Source organism: Gracilinanus agilis, chromosome 3, assembly GCF_016433145.1.
Source record: "Gracilinanus agilis isolate LMUSP501 chromosome 3, AgileGrace, whole genome shotgun sequence".
In the NCBI taxonomy this organism is placed as follows: domain Eukaryota; kingdom Metazoa; phylum Chordata; class Mammalia; order Didelphimorphia; family Didelphidae; genus Gracilinanus; species Gracilinanus agilis.
In genome coordinates, this window is record NC_058132.1 from 657,707,347 (window position 1) to 657,731,963 (window position 24,617).

The window sequence follows — 24,617 nt, forward strand, 5'->3', positions numbered from 1 at the left end:
CTTGAGGGAAATAACACTTATCTGTCTCCCTCGCTCTCACCCCTCTACTCAAACTCGATAATTAGAGAAGATGCCAGGATGTCTCCTTTAGGATCTGCTTATGTTTATTAGTCCTGTATGTAATGGGGTCCTTCCTGCTGAAATAATTTTACCTGGCTTTGGACAAATTATCCCAAAGTCTAATTTGGTTGAGTCAAAGAGATTCCATTGTGATAATGTCATCTGGATCACCCTGACAAATCTGTCCTTCCTGATAGAAGACTGGAGCCCAACTGTAAGGATCCTGGGAGGCCACTGATTCCAAGCCTTTCATTTTATGGATGAGGAGGTTTGCCTAACGTCACATGGATAATGAATATCAGAGGTGTGTACCATGAAGACCAAATTTGAACTTTGGGGTGCAGTTGATTGAACTATGGGGAGTTGAAATTGAGTTGTATATTGTTTTAATTGTATACTGTTATACCAATAGGGGACTGCCCCCAAATTGGTTTTTTTGTCAATGTGGCTAATTTTAACCATTTGTTCATCTATTTCTTTTATCCCCCAAATTCCTAAATTTTAGAAGTTGTCTATTTTTACAGGTCCAGCGAAGAAAAAGGACTAACCTTTTTTTTGCCGGACCTCACGGGGAATTGTAAAAGTGAAATTTGGGAGATGTCATCTTTAAGTATATATATGTATTTTCTATGGAAATTATCAAACTACATTTCCCGTGGTCCAATGGGTTTCCGGTTCCGGTTCTTTGGGCGTGGGGACACCTACGTCTCCACGTAGAGAAGAGTTTATAATCTCCTGGGTTAGGGGGGGAGTGGTCTCTTGGCCAGAAGACTCAGGAAGAGGTAATAATGACTGGAGCGGCGATTTTGAATTCTGACAAGCGCGTGGTCTAATAACTTTATCTATCAGCATGGCTTTAATTAAAATACTAATATATATATTTATATCAGCCTTTATTATTTTTTATTGTAACAGGTGGGATTTTAACTCAGGTCCTTTTGACTTTGGAGTCAGGATTCATTTCTTTGGAATTTGTCATCCGCCATTTTGTATTTTATAATGAGATGGTGAGCCATAGCAGAGCTGGACTGGTTTTGGTGTCAGAGATGGGGCAAGTGTAGATTCCCCAGGCAAACTTCTAGAGTGGGAGGACTGTTTTCCTTGACCTTCTTAGTGACTTCTATGTTCTATCTACAGCTCATGGGCTCCTTGGTACTCCTCTCTGAGGGCACTCTGAGGGGTATGTTTTCCGGGCCTTTCAATGACCCCCTCCATTACGGATCATCCATGGTCCTCTTGGGGACTCTTTGAAGATATGTAGCAAGTTGGAAGAGTGTGTGTGTTGGAGGGAATTAAGGACAGGCTGATTAGACTTTGAATAAAGGGCTCTTGGGCAAGCCTTCAGTGCTTATGGGGCTCTCTCTCTAGGGTACCCCCTTTTCAACTTGAATCAGCAGCCAAGGGCTCTAGAACAGGTGCTCAGATCACCGAAAGAATGCCTTACTTCTTCTCTATCTTCAGGTTCCCCAAATCCCCATTTTCAAATGGCTGGGAAAAGGGGTGGGATGGTAATATAGCAAGGGACAAGAGATGGGCATCAGGGTGGGCCAGTACTAGGAGAAGCAGAGAAGGTGTGAGGGGTTGATGCTCTGTGGAGAATTAATGACCAAATCTGGTCAAGAATCACACAGGATAAGGAAATGGAGATAGGAAGGAGTAGCTACGTAGATGAAAACCCAGATCCATCTGAATATCAGTCTTCTGTTGCTGATATATGGCCTGAAGTCATTCTCATGAGGTGCTGACAGGTTGTTTTAGGTTATACAAGACTAATTCTAAAATGGGCTCCCTGTTTCCCCAATGATTTGAAGGTATTTTCCCCTCTAAGCATTTGCTTGAATATCCCATGCCAACCAGTAACCTTGTTGATGATGCCCCAGTCACTATTACAGCAAAAGCACCAAGGGCAACAGGCTTCTAGCTCTAGGGCCAGAAGGGGCTTCAGAAGCTGACTAGTCTATCCCCCTTCATTTTACATAGAGGGAAACTGAGGCCCAAAGTTGGGTCTTGATTTGTCTTAAGTCCCATGGGTAGGCTTGTCAGAGACGGGACTTGAACAGGGTCACTTGACTCCAGAAACAGGGTTCTCTCTCTGTATCTCTGTCTGTCTCTCTGTGTGTCTCTCTCTTCCTCTCTCCCTCTCTCCTTCCCTTTCTCTTTCTCTCTCTCTTTCATTCTCTCTTCCTTCCTTTCTCCCTATCTCTATCTCTCCCTTCTTCTCTCCCTGTCTCTGTCTCTGTCTCTCCCTCTTCCTTCCTCTCCCCCATCTCTTTCTTTCTCTCCCTTCTTCTCTCCCTGTCTCTCTCCATCTCTGTCTCTCTCTCTCTCTCTTCCTTCCTCTCTCCCTGTCTCTCTCTCTCCGTCTCTGTCTCTCTCCATCTCTTTCTCTCTCTCCTGGAGTTGATATTAGGTATTAGTTCCACAGCAGAATTGTGGTAAAGGCTAGGCCAGTGATGGGTAAACTACGACCTGCTGGCCAGATGTGCCCCCTGAAATGTTCTATCCCGGGACATTATTCCTAATCTGATGAATATAACGAGTAGGATACAGTACAATGAAACTTCTAAAGAATTTTGGAACAGACTAGAAACAGACTGACAGAGGAGCATTTCCTTTCCTTTGGCCCCCTCTTTAAAAAGTTTGCCCATCACTGGGAGTTAAGTGACTTGCTGTAGCTAGAAAGTGTCTAAGACCAGATTTGAACTCAGGGCCCCACCATGTCTAGGCCTGGCTCTCTAACCACTGAGCTACCTAGCTGCCCCCCTTCAGGGCTCTTTCTACTGTATCTTGCCTGATGCTCTCTTGTAGAAGATTGAATCAGGAAGATTCCATTGGGCGCCATTTTATAGCATTTCTAGCGGGATGAAAAGAGAGGAAGTGTTTGTGCTTAGTAAACGGACTGAATGTCATGGAGTTAATGATCGATACATGACTTCAGGGGTGTGGGTAGTCCCTGCACTGCAGCAGATGTGGCCCACCAGGGCCTTGTCCTCCCTCTGGTCTATGTTCTTCGAAAGAGAAATGCCCAACCTGCTGGAAGTCTTCATGGATGAATAGGTTTTTGCCTTTCCTGGGCTCTGATGATGTACTTGGATCATTCATCTGACCCAGGATAATAGGTTGCAAATGCAGAACCAGAAGAGATACCATAGAGACCATCTAGCCCAGTGGTTCCCAAACTTTTTTGGCCTATTGCCCCCTTTCCAGAAAAAAATATTACTTAGCCCACTGGAAATTATTATTTTTTTAATTTTAATAGCAATTAATATTAAAATAAATGCACCTGTGGCTATCACTGCTTCCCTGGATTGCTGCAGCATCCACCAGGGGGTGGTGACGCCCACTTTGGGAATCACTGATCTAGCTCAAACCCCTCATTTTACAGATGAGGAAACTGAGTCATAGAGGGGTTCAGTGACTTTAGGGATCACCCAGCTAGTAAGAGGCTGAAGTGCAGGAGGAGAATTCTTACTCCTTGTCCTGGGCCCATGGACAAAGGGCCCTCTATGGCCTTTTGGCGCCAACATTCGCCGATGTCGAAGCCCTCAGACGAGATGGAGAGGATTTTCAAACCAATCGTGCCCACAGCTGAAAAGGGAGTTTATCTCTCACCTAGTAGGGACGGCCTGTGCCTTTGTTCTGCAGAAAGGAAACGGTCCTCTTTGCCACGATATCTAGATTCTGGGAACCCCCTGATTCAGCCAGGCGGCCCCCAGGCTGCCCAAGGGGCACCCTGTTTCTGGCTCCTCCCTTCTGGACCCCGTTTATGGAGACGGTTTTTCTGTTCTGCTTACCCACTGCTTCACCCCGCTGATCTGGGTCATATAATAATAGGATGCCTGCGAGGTCTTCTCCCACATCACGTACGAGCTGCCGATGACGGCCAAGTTCCACAGGGGCTGCAGAGAGGGCTCCACGTGGCCCAGGCTGTCTGAGAAGAAGGAAGCAGACGTAGATGGCTTAGATTAGAGCTGTGGAAGTGAGGGTTGGGCTCTGAAAGTCGCCTGTGCGGCTTCTGGGGTGGCGTCTGGAGCTCGGCAGGGGATGGCCCACTCTGAGGTCTCTTGGGGACTCCAAAAGCCACCCAATCAAACAACTCATGAATACGGCATCTTCTGCCACACAAAGGCAAGAGCAGAGGACAATGGCGCCCGCCTCGGAGGTCGAGCCCTCTCTGTGGCCCCTGTGGAGGTGGGTATTGGGATCTCCATTTTACAGAGGAGGAAACTGAGGCAGACAGAGATGAAATGACTTGCTCAAGGTCACATAAATAGCAAGTGCATGAGGCTGGATTTGCCTCCAAGTGCAGTGCTGGGTGCACTGTTCCCCACCAGCTGCCTTAACTTCATTTCTCTACTTGGTTCCATCTCATACTGCTCTTATGTGTAAAACTCTGTCAGCTCGATGCCCGATACTGTAAAGAGCAAACTAGTCATTTGAAAGTTGGTTGGATGTGTGACAATGGGGTCTGATGAAAAAGAGCCTGGTAGGGAGCATTGCTCATGATGGGAGCTGAAGAAAGACAGGACCTGCATCTCATTGGCAGGAGGAGCTCCCAGGTCAGGAAATCTCCTTTACCAGTGCAGGTCAGCACGTCTTCTGCAACCTCTATCTCAGCGTTGTGCGGGGTACTGATGGGTTAAGGGTTCAGTCCAGAATCACCTGATTAGTTCACGACATGGGGTCGGATTTGAATCTGAGTCTGACTGGCTCCAAGTCCAGCTTTCTCTCCAGGGTATCTCACGGCTTCTCATTGCTCATCATGCCCCACAGTACCAGCCCAAAATTAAGGAGGCAGATAGAGCTTCACCAATTCTATCCAAAGCCATAGTCCAGTGCATTCTGATCCAAGAATAGGTGAAGGCAGTTAACACCTCAAGGTTAACAAAGGCAGGTAGTCTAAATAGTATTACTCTCATTTTATAGATATGGAAACTGAGACAGCAAAGGTTTAGTATGTATTCATGAATACATTTAAAAGAGAAAATTCTAATGAGAGGGATTCTTCCCTTTTAGAGAAAAATATTCTGTTGGCACCTTTTAAGTCAAGGCAGCACAGTGCTGGGTCCAGAATCATGCAGACTGGCGCTCCAGGGCTACTCTTGATTAGCTGTGTGATCAGATCATGGACTAACCACTAACCTTTCTGAACCAGTTTTCTAAATCTGTAAAATAGAGGTAATAATAGCCCCTACATCTCAGGGAGATTCAGAAATTTTCCATGAGCAAATATACAAAAAGGCTTAATAAACATCAAAGGGGTTATTATTATTGATGGCAACACACAAAATCATCAGGGATGCTGCATTAAGATAAGCCTCCATAGCATGAATGAAATGATAAATGGAATCCATAGGATTTGAAGTTCCTATTTTAGGGACAGCTCCTAGTCCCAAATTCATTTTATTTGCTATTTGCTCCAATTGTAATGTTGATTTTCCAATTTAGGCATTTTTAAAAGTCACATATCCAAATCTTTAATCTGTTCTTTCTCTTTCTTTTTCTCTTTTGTTACTCTGTGCTTAGGGATGTAAATTTCCCCCTAAAGAACTCTCTTGTTGATAAAAAAAAAATACTTAGAGACATCACTTTCCCCCTAGGATTGCTCTGGCTGCATCCCCAGAATTTTAATATGTTGTCTTATTGTTATTCAACTGAAATTCTCTATTGTTTCTACCTTTTGACTCAGCAGTTCTTTAGGATTAAGTTATTTATTCTCCAATTGATTTCTACTTTTTTCTTCAGTGGCTCTTAACTTAATATAATTTTTATTGCATTATGGTCAGTAAAACTTATATTATTGCTGCTCCATTGCATTTATTTATGAGGTTTTTATGATTTAATATATGGTTAATTTTTGTAAAGATGCCACATGTAGAATCTAACCTACATACATATTGACACATACATACACACTCTTTTCTATTCCTATGTAGCAATGACCATATCTAAATTTTCTAAAATTCTATTCTAATCTTTAAGTTCTTTCTTTTTCCACCCCCCCCCACCCCCAGTTAGGCTTGTCTAGGTCTGAAAGGGACACATTGATGATCTGGTTTTACTCTATTTCACCCTGTAATTTATTTAGCTAATCCTTTAAATACAGCTATAATTCAGATAGGAATATCACTACTACCCCTGTAGCTGGGTTGCAATAACTGGATTCCCTGGGGAGTGATCCAGACTAAAACTTACAATCAGCATCTTCTGAAAAGTCTTGAATTAAGGAGGATGTTTAATTCAGATATTTTGGAGGTGATGATATTGATTGGAAATCAATAATTTCTTTTTCTAACCTTCTCCACACAGGTGGCCTTTTCAGGAAAGAGGACATGGTCACACTGTAATGGATGAACAAGCAGGCAAGAACTGTGACTTTTAAGTCTAGTTTAAATAATCAGGTGCCCAAGACTTTGACCTGGTTCTATAGTTGCTTAGGAACATAGCTTCAAAAAAGCATTATTGTCCCCTTGTTCTGTGTTTAGGTTCAATGGCCCCAAAGACAACAGGATGGCTCATACCTGGTATTCTGACCTCTTCATCCGGCTTTTTCAGCTCCTTCATTTGTTTATAGAGCTGGTAATCCTCCTGCTCTTTCTCCTTGTCTTCCAGGAGTCGAGTGCAGGTTATGTTGACAGTGGGTTTGGGCTGATGATTCCTGAAGATCACTAGAGCGGAACATATGCCTGAATGCTTCTCTTTGGACTAGGAGGAAAAGAGAGAGACAGAATGAGAAAGAGACAAAGAAAGAAAGAGAGAGAGAGAGACAGAGACACGGACACAGAGGCAGAGACAGAGAGACAGACAGAGACAAGCAGACAGAGAGACAGAGATAAAGTCAGACAGAGAAAGACAGAGGCAGAGACAGAGAGAGGAAGGGAGAGAGAGAGAGAAAAAGAGAGAGTGATACACAGAGACAGAGACAGAAAGAGGAAAGGAGAGACAGAGACAGAGACAGGCAGACAGAGACAGGCAGACAGAGGGACAGAGATAAAGTCAGAAAGAGAAAGATAGACAGAGACAGACAGAGAGGAAGGGAGAGAGAGACAGAGAAAAAGAGAGAGTGATACACAGAGACAGAGACAAAGAGACAGACAAAGGCAGAGACAGGGACAGAAAGAGGAAAAGAGAGACAGACAGACAGATAGAGAAACAAAGAGACAGAGAGACATTTCAAATCACCCAGAGACATTTACCCTGAGAGGAAAATGGGCAGATCTCTGCTTGAACCCTTTTTTCTCTGCCTGGGCAGTTCATGAATATGAACCGTATTCTTAATGCTCTTACGACTACTCCTGTCTGACATTTATTTCAATTGTGAAGGTTTGCAAGCCCCTTTCTCTAGATCTGAAGTGGGGAGGCCCTCTGGAGCCATCTAGTCTCATCCTTTGATTCTGCAGATAAAGAACGTGAGGCCCAAGTCACCCCCAGATGATTCAAATCCAGGTTTTTAGACCCCAAGTTCAGGACTCTTCACACCACTGTGTTGTCTCTTATTTAAGGACCACATTTCGCTATTGCTCTCAGTTTCCAAAGCACATTATCTCCATCATCTCCTCGGATCCTCACAACAGCCCTGGAGGCAGTTCCTGTCATTATTCCCATTTTAGAGAGGAGAACACTTGGCTCTCAGGGAAGTGAAGTGACTTGTCTCAATTCAAAAAGCTAGCAAGTGTCTGAAGTGGGATTTGAACTCAGGTCTTCCCGATTCCAGGCCCAGTTTTCTGTCCATCTGGCTGCCTTATTGAATCCCTTTGTTGCCCACGGTGGGCCTGTTTCCAGCCCGGGTAGACGCAAAGCTGCATTTTTGTGTTCAGGGGGGCTCCTTGGTGAGAGGTGGGGGGCTGTGGATAGAGGACGCTGCATACTCTCTGATACGAGCACCATGTTGATTGTTTCCGTTTTACTAACTAGTTTTTAAGTCTTTCTGCACGAGGCAGAGGGCTTCTTTCTGGAAAGGGCTGATGCACGTAGAAGAGGCGTCGATGAAACTTATTTTGAAAGCAAACACAACATTTTTCAGGGAGCAAGACTGCTTCCTGGCTTTTCCAGGGACCTGCCATTGGCCGCCTCCTCACAATGCCGTCCCCTGATGCTCCTCCACACTTGAGCCGGGCCCATTCCAGGGAGGCCACGTCGCCTTAATCCAGGGTCTCCGGGAGGGAATTTTCAGCCTCCGTGCCAACGGGGGGGCCACAGTGGCATCAAAGCCCAACTCCTTAGTGCCCTCGCCTGGCGCCCCTGACGGCAGAGCCCCGGCCCCGGCCCCGGCCCCTCTGGGGACAGGAGAGGCCGGCAGTCCCGCAGGGGCCTCTGGGCATATGTTCAGGCATGCGAGCCCGGCCGCCTCGGGAACCTTCTGAGACTTCTAACCGGGGACAAGTTTCTGTCTGGAACCAAAGTCGAAAGCTCGCCTCTCCCCGGCCCGCGGAACGGGGGGCGCCTCTCCCTTCCGCACGTTTACCCCGACGGAGGAGGGAGGAGGAAGCTGGTGGGAGCTGGGCCCTGCCTGCTCCCCCTCCGACCTCGTGATCTCTCCCAGCTTCCCCTGGAACCCCCTCAATGAGCCACTCGTTCTCAACACGTCAAGAAACTTCCCAGATTCTGGGAGCTCCTCTGAAGGGGGAGCAGCAGCGGCTTTTGGTGGGGAGAGACGGAGACGGAGACGGAGACGGAGACAGAGATGGAGACAGGCAGGCAGAGAGAAAGAGGAGAAAGTGAGGAAGTAGGAAGGAAGAGAAAGAGGGAGACAGAAACAGAAGAGAGAGAACTGATCGAGGCGGAGAGACAGAGAAGAGAAAGAGCGGGAGGAAAGGGAGAGAGAGATGGGCAGAGAGGAGAGAGAAAGGAGAGATCAAGAGAAAAGGGAGGGGGCAGCTGGGTAGTTCAGTGGATGGAGAGTCAGGCCTAGAGATGGGAGGTCCTGGGTTCAAATCTGGCCTCAGACACTTCTCAGCTGTGTGACCCTGGGCAAGTCACTTGACCCCCATGGCCCACCCTGACCACTCTTCCACCAAGGAGCCAGTACACAGAAGTTAAGGGTTTAAAAAAAAGAGAGAGAAAAGGGAGAGAATGGGGGAAGAGGGAGAGGGAGGTGACAGAGACAGACAGACAGAGATCTCATGGGTGCAGGAACCTCCTGACAGATAGACTGCCTTGATTGGAGCAGATGAGCACCGATTCAGCAATTTTATTGTTCTGGAGGTTCGGAAAAAGGGAAGATCCGGGAGGCAGAGAGCAGAAGCAGAAGACGTACGGCACAGACAGGCATCGGTCGCCTGCTCTTCTCCGGGGGTCCCCAGGGGCAGTGGTGGCCCCTTTGTGGGTGGGATTGACACATTTAGGGACAGGTCTCGGGATCTCGGACCTCAAGGGGTCTGAGAGGGCGTCTAGTCCAACCCTGCTCGAGGACAAAGTTCTGGCCCAGATCCCGAAGGTTAACACGGGGCTGAGGCGGCATTTGAACCCAGGTCCTCCCGAGTCCACATGGAGCACTTCCCTTTCCTCCTTTTCTCATGCACCCCGGCTTTCCCGTTTGGCCTCCTCCGTCCCCCAGAATCCGCTTACCTCTGGGCGGTAGCTCGCGGTGGTGAACACCAGGTCGAATCTGCGGCCCTTTTCTGCGTTGATCTGAAATGAGAGATGAGAGATGAGAGATGGGCGATGGGCGATGGGCGATGGGCGATGGGCCTCCTCCAGGATCCGAGAGCCAGAGCCGGACGGGGCTCGCCTGGCGGAGCTCCCGATGGGGGCTCTGCTCGGGGCAGGCGGCGTCCCCCGAGGGGGCAGAGGAGGAAGGTTTGGTCCCGGCACGTGGTGGGCGCCCAGTGCCTTCTGGGCCAGGGACGGTCGGCCTCCATCACGAGGCTGGCTCTGTGTTTGCGGGGCTGGGCAGGAAGGAGGGAAGCCCTTGTGAAGGCTGATTGAGCATCAATTCAATACCTGCTGTGTGCCGGGCACTGCGCTGGGCACTGGGGGGTTAAAAGGTCCTGCCCTCAAGGAGCAGACATGTACGTGTGGATATAAAATATGTATAAGAATAATCAACAAGGAGTAAAAGCGAAGCCCCTACTATGTGCCAGGCACTGCCGGTAGAAGCACAAAAATATAACACACTCAATATTGGGGGGAGGGCCTGAAGGCATTGGGGAGGTCGGAAGGGTCTGAGCTTTGCAGAAAGCCAGGAATTCTAAGATCAGGAGGTCACTGCATTCCTGGCATGGGCCACAGGCGGTGCAAAGGTCAGGAGAGGGGAGATGGCGCGGGGGGGGGGGGTGTCGGGGACAGCCGCTCTCCCTCCGGTAGCCCTTTTGGGTCACCACCAGCCGGGACTCAGCCCAAAGTGGGCCAGGATCTGCTGCCTGAGGCGGCAAAGGACGCAGAAGGATCTTCCAGGCCACCAGCACTTACGGCCGGCAGCAGCTGTGGAGGGATGTTGATCCTCTCTGGGGCCCCTCACACAGGGTCCCTCCAGAGAGCACCCCCAGACATTCATTGCTTTGTTATTAATCCGCTGTTCTCAGTTATGTCCGACTCTCTGTCAGACCCCATTAGGGGCTTTCTGGGCAAAGATCCTCAGAGAGGTTTGCCATTTCCTTCTCTAGCTCATTTTACAGATGGGGAAATGGAGGCAGTGTGAAGTGACTTGCCCAGGGTCACACAGCCAGTCAATGTCCGAGGCCGCCTCTGAACTCAGGAAGACGAGTCCACAAGGCTCAGCCCTGGTGCCACCTTTCATCCACAAGCTGGCTGCACAGACACCAAACACGGGCCGCCCCCCGCCTCGTGAATGCGAGTCTGGCACCGAGCCTGCCGGGGAGCATCGCTCTCCCTCCTCGTTTTATCTGCCGGGTCCACTTCCTTCCTTCGGAGCCCGGCTCTCAGAGGAGCCCCGTTTGCTCTCTTCTAGGCTGTGGGTTTCTGTTATCAGAGCTGAGATTCTTCCATCTCCCACAAAGGTCCCTTCCTGCCTCCTTCCTCTCTGTGACTCAGAGGTTCCTCTCCTCGCCTGACTAAACCCTTTAGAGATAAGCTTCCACCCAGCCACACGGTTCAGAGGATGGCCGAGAGGAAATGTGTGTCTCTCCTCAGATGTGGCTGCCGGAACCTCAAGAGCAGAAATGCTCCAGAGTGGGAGGACCAGGTATATTCAGAGAGGCTCCTTCCTTCCCACAGTGCCCCAGGAGGGAGCGGGGGCATGCCTGCTGGTCAGCCAACATCTGGAGCGGGGGAGGGATCCGGCTTCAGATTTAGTCTCAGGCCACGCCTGGCTTTGTGACCCTGGAAGTCATTTAACCCCGACTGCCTGACCTAAGATGGACGAGAAAGGCTTAAACAACAGACAGACAAACGAGCACTTATTAAGTACCGACTTAATAGACGTGGGCACTGTGCGAAGCACTCAGGGTGCAGAGGCAGCAAGGAAAGAGCTGGGCGAGCTCATGTTAACCAGGGCTCCAGGCCAAGCGGGCGACTTCCCTGCCATTGAGGACATTCCCTCTACCGGTGTGCAGGGGGACAAAGTCTCAGAGAAAAGCTTCAAACAGAGAGAGTCCAAGTGACTGGCCTGGGGTAAGTCGGAGGCAGGACTTGAACTCCATCCAGTCTTCCTAGCTTTGAAGAGAGTTCTCTGTCCTTTAGATCAAGTCAAAGACCCAACAACGAAAGACAAACCATTGTTGGACTATTTCAGTTTCATCGTCATCGTCATCGTCATCATCATCACCATCATCATCACCACCATCATCATCACCATCATCACCACCACCACCACCATCATCACTACCACCACCATCATCACCATCACCACCACCATCATCATCATCGCCATCATCATCATCATCTTCATCTCGAAATGGATCCCTTTTCATTGGGAGGGAGTTCAGTTCAATGAAACACACGTATTCAGTTCTTATGATATGCCAGAAAGGCTCTGTGGGTCGGTGGATAGAGAGAGGCTGGCAGTTGGGAAGATCCCACCTCTGACACTTACTTGCTGTGGGCAAATCACTTAACTTCTCTCTTCTGAAAATGAGCAGGCTCTCCTAGCAGAACCCAAATGGCCTTCGGGAAGTCAGTGCTCTACTGGTATCTCTTGAGTTGGGCAGAATGTAGCGAGAATTTCTGATTGGGTCAGTCTAGCTCCAAGATCCCTTTCTACATCATGCATTCTGTGATGATGATGATGATGGTGATGATGAAGGTGAAGATGATGGCCATGATGGAAGTGGGGATAGTGATGATGATGATGATGGTAATGAAGGTGATGATGATGGTGGTAGTGATGATGGAGGTGGTGATGGCTTAGAGGAGAGAAGGCAGCTCAACATAAATCTCCTTTATGAACTCTGAACCTGCTAATGACAAGCCTGAGAAGGCCCAGTTTTGGGGTGCTAAGCAGAGGTGACCCACAGAGCCAAAATGAACTCCTTGAATCACTGATCTAGAGCTGAAAAGGATCACTGGAAAGATCACGAGGAAAGGACTCCTTAAATCACTCATCTAGAACTGAAAAGAGGCCACTTCTATTATTCTACAGATGAGGAAACTGACATCCAGCACTAAGAAACATGCCCAAGTTCATAGGCAGTGAGCATCACAGGCACAACTTGGGAGGCAGCACCCCTTTTCCCCTTATTCCTCACTCACATCCATTCTTTTTCTTTTTTTAAACCCTCACCTTCCATCTTGGAGTCAATACTGTGTATTAGTTCCTAGGTGGAAGATTGGTAAGGGTGGGCAATGGGGGTCAAGTGACTTGCCCAGGGTCACACAGCTGGGAAGTGTCTGAGGCTGGATTTGAACCTAGGACCTCCCGTCTCTAGGCCTGGCTCTCCATCCACTGAGCTACCCAGCTGCCCCCTCACATCAGTTCTTAACCTTTTGTGCCCTGGACCTCTTGGGCAGTCATTCTGGTGACCTCATGGACTTATTCTCAGAATCATGGTTTTGAATACATAAAAATAGCATAGGCAGGCTTACAAAAGAAAGGAATTATACTGACATATTTTTGAAATATAAAAAAACCAAACCAAAACCCCATTGCATTCATAGACCTCAAGTTAAGAACCTAACGCTGTACTCAACAATTTTGAGTCCTTCTACATTGTCCTCACGCCAGGATGTCCACCTTCCGCTGCCTTCAGGGGTGCTTCTTCCTACCCCAGGCCCTTCCTAATCCCGCCTCCTTCTCCTCCATTAACTACCACCTCATTAATTTGTATAGATTTCAGTAATTACTTCCTTTTGTACATGTTGTTCCTCAGCAAAACATTGGCTTTTGGAGGGCACGAATTCTTTCATTTTTTCCTCCACATTATCCGCAATCGATCAATCGATAGACATTTACTAAGCACCTACTATGTGCCGAACACTATGCTAAGCACTGGGGATATAAGGAGAGACAAAAGCCAAGGAACCCTCAAGGAACTCACAGTCTAATGGGGAGCTTACAATCTAATTAGCAGCCTCTAGGGAAGTGCCAGCACACAGTAGGTGTTTAATACATATTTGTTGAATTGGTTTAAGATCATCACAATTGCATTTGTGAGCTGGACGCAGCATCAGCTTGAGGAAACAGCCTGTTCTTTCTTTTTGTACCAAACTCTCCCCTAACCCTTCCAGCCGCCCAACCGAATCATCTGGCAGACAGATGAAGATCCTTGACATCCTTTGTCTTTTAACTTTTATGATCATCAGGCTGTGTCAACAGCCAGAAGCAGAGACTGTTTCTGGGTTATATTTTCCAGCACCAGGTTCTTTTTGCAGAGAAACAGTCAAACAAAGGAAAGCTTTGCAGCCTGGAGGAAGGATTGAGGAGATGATATTTGCAGAAATCGTTTCTAATTGGACATGAGACAGAAAGCTGCCTAACCAGAGGTCACTGAATGGCATTTCTTATATGTCAGATCTTCATCGAGTGGTTTCGGAGTTCTTTTACCACCCACTGGCTGAGCTGGTCCAGTCCACTCATCCCACCCCATTTTATAGAGGAGAAAATGGAGATAAATTGACTAGCCCAAAGGCACAGATTTGCAGGCACTAGCATCCTTTTTGTTTTTGTTGTTACCGAGTCATTTCAGTTGTGCCCCGACTCTTCATGACTCCATTGGGATTTTCTTGGCAAAAATACTGAAGTAGTGTGCCATTTTCTTCTCCAGCTCAATTTTACAGACGAGGAAACAGAGGCAAACGTAATTAAGTGACTTGCTGAGGATCATACAACTAGTAAGTGTCTGAGGCCAGATTTGAATTCAGGAAGATAAGTGTTCCCGATTCCAAGACTGGCTCTCTATCCACTGTGCCACTTAGCTACCCCTCTGATAAGTATGCTAAGTCTTGTGGTTCTCCCTTTATTCTTACAGCTACCAGCCCTACCTCACCCTTTCATCCCCTCTCATCTAGACCATTCCAACAGCCTTCAAATTGACTTCCATGTCTTGTCTTTCTCTCCTTCGATGCATCTTCCACTCAGTTGCCAAAGTGATTTACTTAAAGTATGTCACTCTCCCGCCACAACTAAATAACTCCAGTGACTTCCCAATACCTCTAGAAAAAATAATATTGCCTGCTCTGTTGGGCATTTAAAGTTCCTCCTCTTTCTCGTAATCATAGTGCTGGCACTTATCCATCAGCTTTAAGGTTTGCAAAAGCATCTTACGTAGGTTGACTGACTTGATCCTCAGAACCACCCGAGGAGGCAGGTGCAATCATTATCTCAACTTTATAGGTAGCTGGGTGGCCTAGTGGATGGAGCACTGGGTCTACAGTCAGGAAGACCTCTGTTCAAATCCAGCCTCAGCCACTTACTGGCTGTGTAACCTTGGGCAAGTCATCAACCTTTGTTTGCCTCTGTAAAATGGGGCAATAATAGCACCTTCCTCCCAGTGTTGTTGAGAGGATCAAATGAGGTAATATTTGTAAGTGCTTGGCACACAGAAAGCACTTAATAAATGGTTATTGATTGGATTGGAGCAGGGAGGGAAGAGAAGCTGGGAGTCCATTTAGAAAACTGTTGTGTAATAATAGTCCAGTGGATAAGAAGTAATGAGGTCTTGAACGGGGCTGGTGGCTAGAAGAACAGAAAGCCGTGAACTATATTCTGGAGGGGGCGTTGATGAGTCTTGGTGAATCATGAGCTCATCAACTGAACGCTAGAAACCACCTAGTCTGACTCCTTCCATTTGCAGATGGAGAAATAGTTTGAAATGGAAAGCCAAAGCTCTGGAAGGATTAAATCTCCTTCCCCCATCCTCTCCTGGGGAAAAGGTGACTAGTGAAACCTGAACCCAATTCCAGGGCAATTGATGGAGTCAAGATTTATCCTTCGGTACCTGCGTGAAATGGTGAAATTAGCCTCGGGGCCGGGAGGATCAATAAAATCAGGGAAACTTTATATAGAATGAGGATTATGGGTATTTTGGGCACAGTATCGATTGGATTCAAAAGTGGACTTTTAAAAAATTCATTTACCCTATTAATGATTAAAAACAGCCCCAAAGCTGAAAGCAGTGCAAGAACGCGGCTAGCTCAAGAGTCTTCTTGCCATTCTGGGGCAGGAGACCACCCCGGTCAGGCAGCACCGAGTGTTCTCATCTCCAAAGGGATGCTGCCAGGCTGCGCTCGTGCCCCAGAGAAAAAGGGGACTCGTTCTTGGGCTCCATCCCCCTCTCCTTGGCGCTCAGCACCGACGTTCTTTCATCTGATTTAGAACGAGTCGTACCAACATTCACATTTGAAAGAAAAAGTCCTTTTTCCATCTCTGGATGTTTCTTGTAGCTTTTTGTTTAGAACTCGGAGATACGGATCTCTTCCAGTTAGAGGAGAGGCATCTCCTCCTCAGCTTGGTTTTGGAGAACTGGGTCATCCCTAGAGCCTCTCTTGTCAGCACCAAAAGGACAGCATACATAATCATTCTACTGTATTTATCCTATGTGAGAGAAATAATTTTACTACTCATACTATATGAGTCTGTTATATATATTCTATTATATATGCTATATATATATGAGTATGCATTCTACTATGTATATTATATAATGAATCATATATTCTATTATATATACTATATATGAGTCTATATATTTACTCTATATTCCATGAGTTGTATATATCCTATTATATATACTATATAACAAATGAGTATATAGTCTATTATATAATGAGTCATGTATATCCTATTATATATACTACATAACATATGGGTCTATACATATTCTACTATGTATCCTATATGAGTCTATTATATATCCTATATAATAAATGAGTATATAGTCTATTATATATACACCATATAATGAGTCATATTCTATTATATGTATTATATAATAAATGAGTCTCTATATAGTTTATTATATATCATATAATGAGTCATATATATTCTATTATATATATCATATAATGAATCATATATATCCTATTATATATACAACATATGGGTCTCTATATATTCTACTACGTATCCTATATAATGTGAGTCTATTATATATCCTATATAATGAATGAGTATATAGTCTATTATATATACACCATATAATGAGTCATATATAATGAGTCATACTACATAACATATGGGTCTATACATATTCTACTACATATCCTATATAATGTGAGTCTATTATATATCCTATATAATAAATGAGTATATAGTCTATTATATATACCATATAATGAGTTATATTCTGTTATATATACTATATAACATATGGGTCTATACATATTCTACTACATATCCTATATAATGTGAGTCTTATATATATTCTATTTGAGATTATATTCTACCATCTAGACTTTATGTGATATAATTTTATTGTTTATAGTCTATACACATATATGGATGTGTATTAGAATGTAATAGAATATAAATTTGATCTAGTGTAGAGTATGTTCTAGGATCTTTGCTCAGTGTTGGGGACTGAAATTCTGAACGGAAAGGGGAGACTCTCTTTGCCACCAAGTTATCCCCACTTGATTCAGGGTGTGGGGAATGGACCTTTCCAATCATTTAATAGATGTCTGACTCGAGTACTATAGGTGCCCCCTACCCTGGCACAGACGGTCACTCTCCAGAAGTAAGTAGCCCATTCCAGCAGATGTTGGGGCCAAAACCAGTTGTCGCCTTGTGGCTGACCTTTCAGTGCTGGGGTACTCTACCGAGACACAGAGCCAGTCATTAGCCAGTACTCAATGCCATTGAGTTAGGAGGTATAGTGGATAGAGCCTGAGGATCAGGAAGACCTGAGTTCAAATCCTGACACAGATAATTTTGAGCAATATGATCCTGGGTAACCTATGAGCGCCTGAGCTATTGTGATACGGACTTAATCTTTCCCTTATTCTCAGTTTACTTATCTGTAGGATGGGAATAATAATAGGGGTTGTGAGGAACAAATGAGATACCATATATAAAGTGTGTTGTAAATCTTAGAAGGCTAAAGAAATACTAGCTAATATTATGAGCCATTTTTCAACTTGTTCCAAATGACCAGAGCTGGTGCTCGGCTGCTGTAGCCTTGAGGAACGTGGGGTCACCCCCACTCTACCATCACAGAAAAGGGATGGAAACATTTGAGTCCTCCCAGAAATTGGTGGTTAGCTGAGCTGGCTTGGGTACTAGCTTGAGCCTTTGGCATAGCATTTCTACTTTCTCTGCATCCTTACTTCTACTCCAGCTTATTTTATCTATTTTCATTTATTCATTCTTTGATTCCTTTAAGTCAATGAGTCCTTACTGGGAGCAGGTTTTTAAAAAATGATCTTTGACTTTTATATTGCCTCATTTCTGAGTACATCCTTCCTTCCCTCTCCCCCATGCAATGAGCCACATCCCTTTCCACAAAAAATGGAGGAGAAAAAAAAAAGCAGATTTCAAAAGCACCCACCGCAACCCGGTCCAACAGTGTGCACCATATGCCACCTCCATTGGCCCCATTCTACTGCTCGAATGCATGTTGGTGTGCTAGGGAAGATGGGAGAGCACAGAGCCAGAAAAGTAGGGCTAAAGGGAACCTCAGAGTTCTCGTCTAACTCCTCCTTTTACTGATGAGACTACCAAGACCTAGAGAGCTTGGATGACCTTCCTTTAAATGAAAATAACATTTTTAAAATTATGAAGCAACGAACAGCAAATAGAATGAGATGCATGTATGCAAAGTTCAACAGGGGGATCGGACCTCACACTGCAGGTCTCCAGTGGGGAAAGCTTTTCTTTCTAAGCATGAAAAACTAGCTTTTAACCATGACTTCCCCAAGGTCATACAGGAAATAGTAACAGAGGCAAGATTTGAACCCAGTTCTCTGACTCCCAAAGCCAGCATTCTTTCCAGCGGGCTATGCCGTCTCTAAAAGTCCTTTGTTACAGCTAGCAGGTTTCCCCAGATTGGAGCCTGCCCTTGTGCCACAACTATTTCATACACTCATTGATCGGACTATTTCATACACTCACAGTCTGTGTTCATTATTATTATTATTTTTTTTAGTTTTGCTTTAGGGTTAGGAAAAATGAGAGGGCAGGGGGACGTGGACTCCAGATACACTTGGCTCCCCTTCTCATCCAATGACCGCTGGTGGCTGAGCTCAGAGAGCACAGAAGGAGGGGGTGTTGGCCTCTGGAATCCCCGATGCATCCTCCCACTTCTGATTCAAACTCCCCAAACTTCGGCCCCTAGAGCTGCTTCCTCTTCTTTGTAAGGAGGTTCCTCTAGAAAGTCACAAATGGAGCATTTGGTGCTGGATCCTAAAAGGTCCCTAAAAGAGGCTATTGCAGAGAATCCCAGAATACTAGGCTGGAGGGGATCCCAGCTGCGTCTAGTCTGACCTCCTTGTTTTATTGATGAGGCTCAGCAAGGAGCAGTGAGTGATCTACGTTTCCCAGGTTGTATCATCTGTGAAGCTGGGATCTGAACCCAGGTCCCCTGTGGCCTTTCCACAGATCCAGGCATTTTAAAGAAAGTAGATGGGGATTTTAAGACGATAAACAGAGGTCAGTATAATTAAAACAAAAAGAGAGTACAACCAAGATGCATTGTGACAGTGTCGGGGTGCCACAGCGCACAGAATGCTAGGCCAGGAGTCAGAAAGTCCTGAATTCAAATTCAGCCTTAGATCATTTGTCTTTTGTTTTCCAAGAGATCTAATGACATCACGGGGTGATGACTTGTATGTGAATTGGATTTAAGTGAGACAGAGTTGCACAAAGTCATCAGCCTCAAAGATGAGGAACTCAAAGGGGACTTGGAGGCCATCTAATCCAGCCCCCAACTTTAATGGATGAGGATCCGAGCGTCCAGGTTGGAGAAGTGACTTGCCCACCTTACACAGTAAGTTACTGAGCTTGGATTCGAATCCAAGACTGCTTTTTGTCTTTCTTGGCATCCCCAGGGCTTAGAACAGTGCCTGGCACATAGGAAGTGGCCAATGACAGATGGATTCTCTTTCCATTGGGCTGTCTGTATCCAGCTGTTTTCTTTATTATGTGACATATCTGCTGGAATAGACTATTCAAGGGTTTTCATACTGCCCGAGCCGCTTGGCCAGGGCTTTCCTCTGAATCCACCTTCCAAGCCAGCTGTCACACCAAAGAGGAGCAGCGAGGCTCGGCCATTTAGAGTCTCCTGGGAAGTCTGGCTTCAGATGTGGTACGGATGCCATTAGCATCAGCGTCTTCATCGACATCTTCACCAGAGATGAACGATGGGGCTTTGGATATCCAACGGCCGGCCGTATCGGGCTGGAGGAATTCCTTATTGTTGATTCCGCCTAACTGGAGCCAAGTGTGTCGTCCATTGATGTATCATGGAGGGTTTCTGAAGAATAAGTCTTCTGGGGAAGAGCATCACCATAATAGTTGGTCTTGAACCAATCCTACATAAGCCCACAGTTTACCATTTTATCCACAGCACACCAGGATCCTGAGCTATGAATTAGCTGACATCTGCTCTCCTTCAAGCTTCTCTCTCCCAGAAGTCTCCAGAAACCAGTTCTAGGAACCCAAGATCAGAGACATCACCTACTGGGCAGTTCTGGCATGGCATCTACTTGAGCCCCTCACCTCCACAGCAGTGGCCCCAAAGCCCGTGCAACTGAGAAATGGAGAAACTGAGTCTACAAATTCATAGTGCAACATTTGTTAGCACATTATTAAGATGGCAAAATTTGGTGAAGAAAATAAATAAGTCACATGGGAAACCTTCCCATAAATACTTTAGGGGCAAATACTCAGTGGAACCTTTTACTGGGGAGGGCAGCATGATAGAGGAGACAGAGTGCCAGATTGGAGTCAAGAAGATGGGCTCGAATCCCACCTTTTAACAACTTACTAATTGTAGAGAGCCAGAAATAAAGTTTAATCTGTGAATCCTATCAGATCCAGCTATAGCTGATGTTTATAACTAATTGATGACTCCTTTCATTATTAAAAAGTTTTCCTGTCTAATAAATCATTTTAATTTAAAGAAAAGGGAAATATGTGGGAAGCCAGTAAGAGAAGAGATAAAAATCTGAGACTCCTTTTTTCACCCCTTTTGTGATCCTTGTGATTTCTTGTTGTAAAATATTGTGGCCTTATTGAAGAGCTTTAGGTTCCTAGTGGGCCGGCATTTAAAAGGTTAACACTCTCCTTCTTTGGCCAGGAATCCAGCTGTGTGGTATAGCCAAGGCCAAATCCTTAGCAGGGGCAATTCAACCCTGAGAAAAATATTCCCCGACTTGGCTTTCTGATAAGAACCCAGTCAAAATTCAGCCTTGGCCTTGGTCTGTTCTGAAGCCAATGAGGCCTTTTGTGTTTTGATATGACATAATTTATAACTTCTGTGCATCTGCAAAGTTTCGGTGGGGGGGGGGTAGTTCTTTTGTGTGAATTGAGTCTTGAAGTATATATAATAAACTCCATGCTCCTGGAAACAGAGCTGGAAGTATGAGCTAAAAGATGTTCAGTGTCCCTTATTTCCTTATCAACTAAACTGTCCTTATCAGATTATCAGAGATGATAAAGAGAACTTGAGAACTAATGAGTATACCGTGTCACCTGCAGCAGGGAAGACTTCATAGAGGAGGTGGCCAGCAGGCAAGGGAGGGAGCCCACTGCAGAAACTAGAGCCTGCATGGGCAAAAGGTCAGAGTGGTAGTGGGAGTGAGCCCAGTGAAAAAAAAAGCAGCCAGAGAATAGACACTGGAGTGTGTAAGGCAGTACGGGGGGAGATGATGCTGGAACAAGACTGTGATAGCCCCCAGGTCCCAGGTCGGCAGCTTGCACACGTATGCATGGATGTGTATAGTTTATATGTTTGTATTCTATATCACTTGGAATGAGAACAATAATAATAGTCAACACCTACTTCCTGGTCATCTCCATCTCCTTCCCTCAGGAACCTTGGACCCCCTTCCTGGAACCACACTGACGCCCGATAGGAAACCTTCTGCTTTATTTTGCTGACAAGCAGGTTTCTGTGCCACCTCCTGGTCATCTCCGTACCAAGCCACCTCCACAGCCTTTGTCCCTCTCCCCCGTTCCAGCACCCCTTTCTGTGTCATCTTGCCCCGTTAGACAACAAGCTTCTTGAGGGCAGGAGCCGTCTTCGTTTGTAATGGCATCCCTAGTGCTTAGCGCAGGACCTGGCACGTAACAGGTGCTCCGGAAGGGTTCGAGATTCTGTTCCATTTCATCCTTACATCAGCGCGGTGAGGAGCGCAGCAGCAGCAGCTATGGTGATGCCCAAATTGAGGATGAAAACACGGAGGCTCCAAAATGGGAGAGGATTTCCCAGGGGCCCCTGGCTAGTCATCGTGAAACGCTCGAACGCTGCTTGTTTTCTTCTGGCTCCCAAGCCTAGCTCTTGGCCCCAGACATTTGGGATGCACCCAAGGCAGGGCCGATGCCTTCCAGCTTCCTGTCATCTGCAGTTGTGATAAGCCTACCTTTGTGCAAGCAGCAGGGAAAAAACTCACTGAACCAATGTTGCATGGGGGCTTCCTCCGTTCTGTTTTATGGGTGTCCAGAGAAGAGAAGCATAGGCTCAGGCCCCTGCTTAGCGGGGAAGGAGCTTAGGAGCAGTTATGCCGACATTTCTCACTCTCCTCTGGGACTTTCCACTACCCACTCCGGGTCTGGATTCTGGCTCAAAAATAAAGAGGAGAAACACTGAGAAATGCCAAGCAGCGAGGGGGTAGAGATGACATTTTAACTTCCAAATGTCAGGAAAAGAGCCTCCACCACGTCAGCAAGTTTCCGCTGGTTGTCTATAATTATTCCTGGCTCTTATTATGACCATCTGCGTCTGGACGTGTCCTTGAGAAAACAGAGGATGAGCCCTCATTATCTAGGGGGCAGCTAACATAGCACCATGGATGGACCTGGGTTCAAATGTGACCACAGATACTTCCTAGCTCTATGTAAGCCCCTTAACCCTGATTGCTTAGCCCTTGCTGCTCCTACAATAAGATCCAAAGCAAAGGTTTAAAACATAAACAAACAAGAACAGCCCTAAAAAGGGTCCGATTGCATAATAAGGCAGTCCTGCAGCGGCCCCCCCACCAGCTGCTCCTCAAACTTTGAGGCTGGAGGAACTTTTAGGATTTTTTTTTTTTATAAACCCTTGTACTTCGGTGTATTGTCTCATAGGTGGAAGAGTGGTAAGGGTGGGCAATGGGGGTCAAGTGACTTGCCCAGGGTCACACAGCTGGGAAGTGGCTGAGGCCCGGTTTGAACCCAGGACCTCCTGTCTCTAGGCCTGACTCTCACTCCACTGAGCTACCCAGCTGCCCCTGGAGGAACTTTTAAAACACGTTTTTAAGAAATGGGGAGGGAGCTCCAAGCGCTTGCTGTCCTCCGAGGACAGAGCGGCCAGGAGGCATGTTTTCTCGAAGGGCGACATGTTTTCTGTCCCCCAAAGCCCAAGCTCCTGAAGCCGGTCCTTGTGTTAGGGTTGGAATGGGTGGCCACCAGAGGAACACGCCAGACAATGCAATCAAAGCCGGAGAAAGCTTTATTGGCACCGCCGGGCTGGGGGAACTCAGCGAGAGAATCCCCAGCGGTGCGTTCAAGGGCCGGGGTGGGTGCCCGTGTCTCGGGGTCAGCTAACAGCTAGACAGTGGGAGAAGGGACGTGTCCAGGGGCCACAGGATATGACTCTTCGTCTTCAAGGCTGGCCCGGCTAGGGAGGGGCGGCGGCCCTGGCACTGAGCTCCAGATAACCGCCCTGCTCGGCTGTGCTATCAGACCCCCTGCTTAGGGCGTGATGCTGTCAAGCTGTTAGTTATCAGTCTCTGTTTTTTGGCTGCAGCACTGGTTAGCCCGTCTGGGTCTGCTGAGCTCAGCTGCTTAACAAGCCACACGAAGGAGGCCGAGGTGGCCAAAGGCTGTCTGTCTGTCCATCCGTGGGAGCTTTCCCGGCACCACGGAGACCACGTGCGAGATCTGGAGCCAAACGAACAGGATTTACATTTCAGCTGTTCCTTAGGATTGGTTTGACTTCGCGTGGGTGCCGGGGCCTCAGTTTCCCGTCTGTGACACGAGGCAAGGGCCTAGAACCCCCCTCGCACTTCTCTCGCTTAGCACTGAGCACACCCCGGACCTGGGGGACGCGGAATCGAAGCCGACGGACGCCCTCGCCGGCTGTAACGTGGGCTCTTGGGAAATCGCAGCCTCCGTTTCTCCATTTGATAAAAGGGGCTCCGATTCTGCCCTCGCGGGGTGTGCTGTGAGGCGCCGAGACGAGACCCACGAAATAAGCGTTCTTTAAGCGGCCGTCAGGAACGTGGGCGAGACAAACCCCCCACGGGGGAGCCGTCCTGGAGGGAAGAGCCGGGGGGCCAGACGGGCGGGAAAAACGAGGCAGAAGAGCACGAACGTGTCACCCCCCCCCCCCGGGGGGCAGAGCGGACTGCCGGGACGGGCGTCTGTGCCACCGCAATGCGGTGGGTTTGTGAACGTCCCAGGCTACGGGAGTTCTGTGCAAGCGCCTGTGTCTTGGTATACAGGCAGACACCCTCCACACATACACGTAGAGACACCCACATACATGCAGACCTCCACACATGTAGACTTCCACATAGATATCCACATACACATGGACATACGGGCACACATCCATGCAGACCCCCCACATATATGCAGACACCCATACATATACCTGCAGACACATCCATGCAGACACCCACACATACACAGACACCCACAAAATGCAGACACTCACATACACCCCCCCCACATACATACATCCACACAAATCCCTTTTTTCATTCCATGCAGATCTTCTTGAGAATTGGGGTTCTCATTAGCAGGAGTTTGGCTGCCCCCCAAGAACGACGCCCTTAAGAAAGGAGCCTCACGGGATGGTGGAAAGATCTCTGGATTTGGATCTGGGTTCAAGTTCTGGCTCTGAGACTATGGGACACCCGGCATGCCCATGCCCGAAGCTTCTCCAGGATGCCGATGGATGAGCCAACAGGGCTGCGGCGGCGTTTGACCGCTAGAGGTCGCTGGTGCTTCCAGAAAAATCAGACGCGGGGCTTGTCTCGTCCATTGTCTTGCCTAGGATTGTGCCGTGAGCTTTAGATCTGGA

At 47.1% G+C, this 24,617-nt stretch overlaps 1 protein-coding gene across 1 annotated transcript in view; it reads right to left on the reverse strand.

Moving 5' to 3' along the window:
- The window catches only part of RARRES1 (retinoic acid receptor responder 1), a 35,242-nt gene that overhangs the window by 3,416 nt on the left and 7,209 nt on the right, over positions 1-24,617 (reverse strand). The window contains exons 2-4 of the mRNA XM_044667700.1: positions 9,628-9,690; positions 6,582-6,765; positions 3,855-3,991 (exon numbers count right to left, since the gene is read on the reverse strand). Of these exons, the coding sequence (XP_044523635.1) occupies positions 3,855-3,991; positions 6,582-6,765; positions 9,628-9,690 (384 nt within the window). The remainder of the gene's footprint in view (positions 1-3,854; positions 3,992-6,581; positions 6,766-9,627; positions 9,691-24,617) is intronic.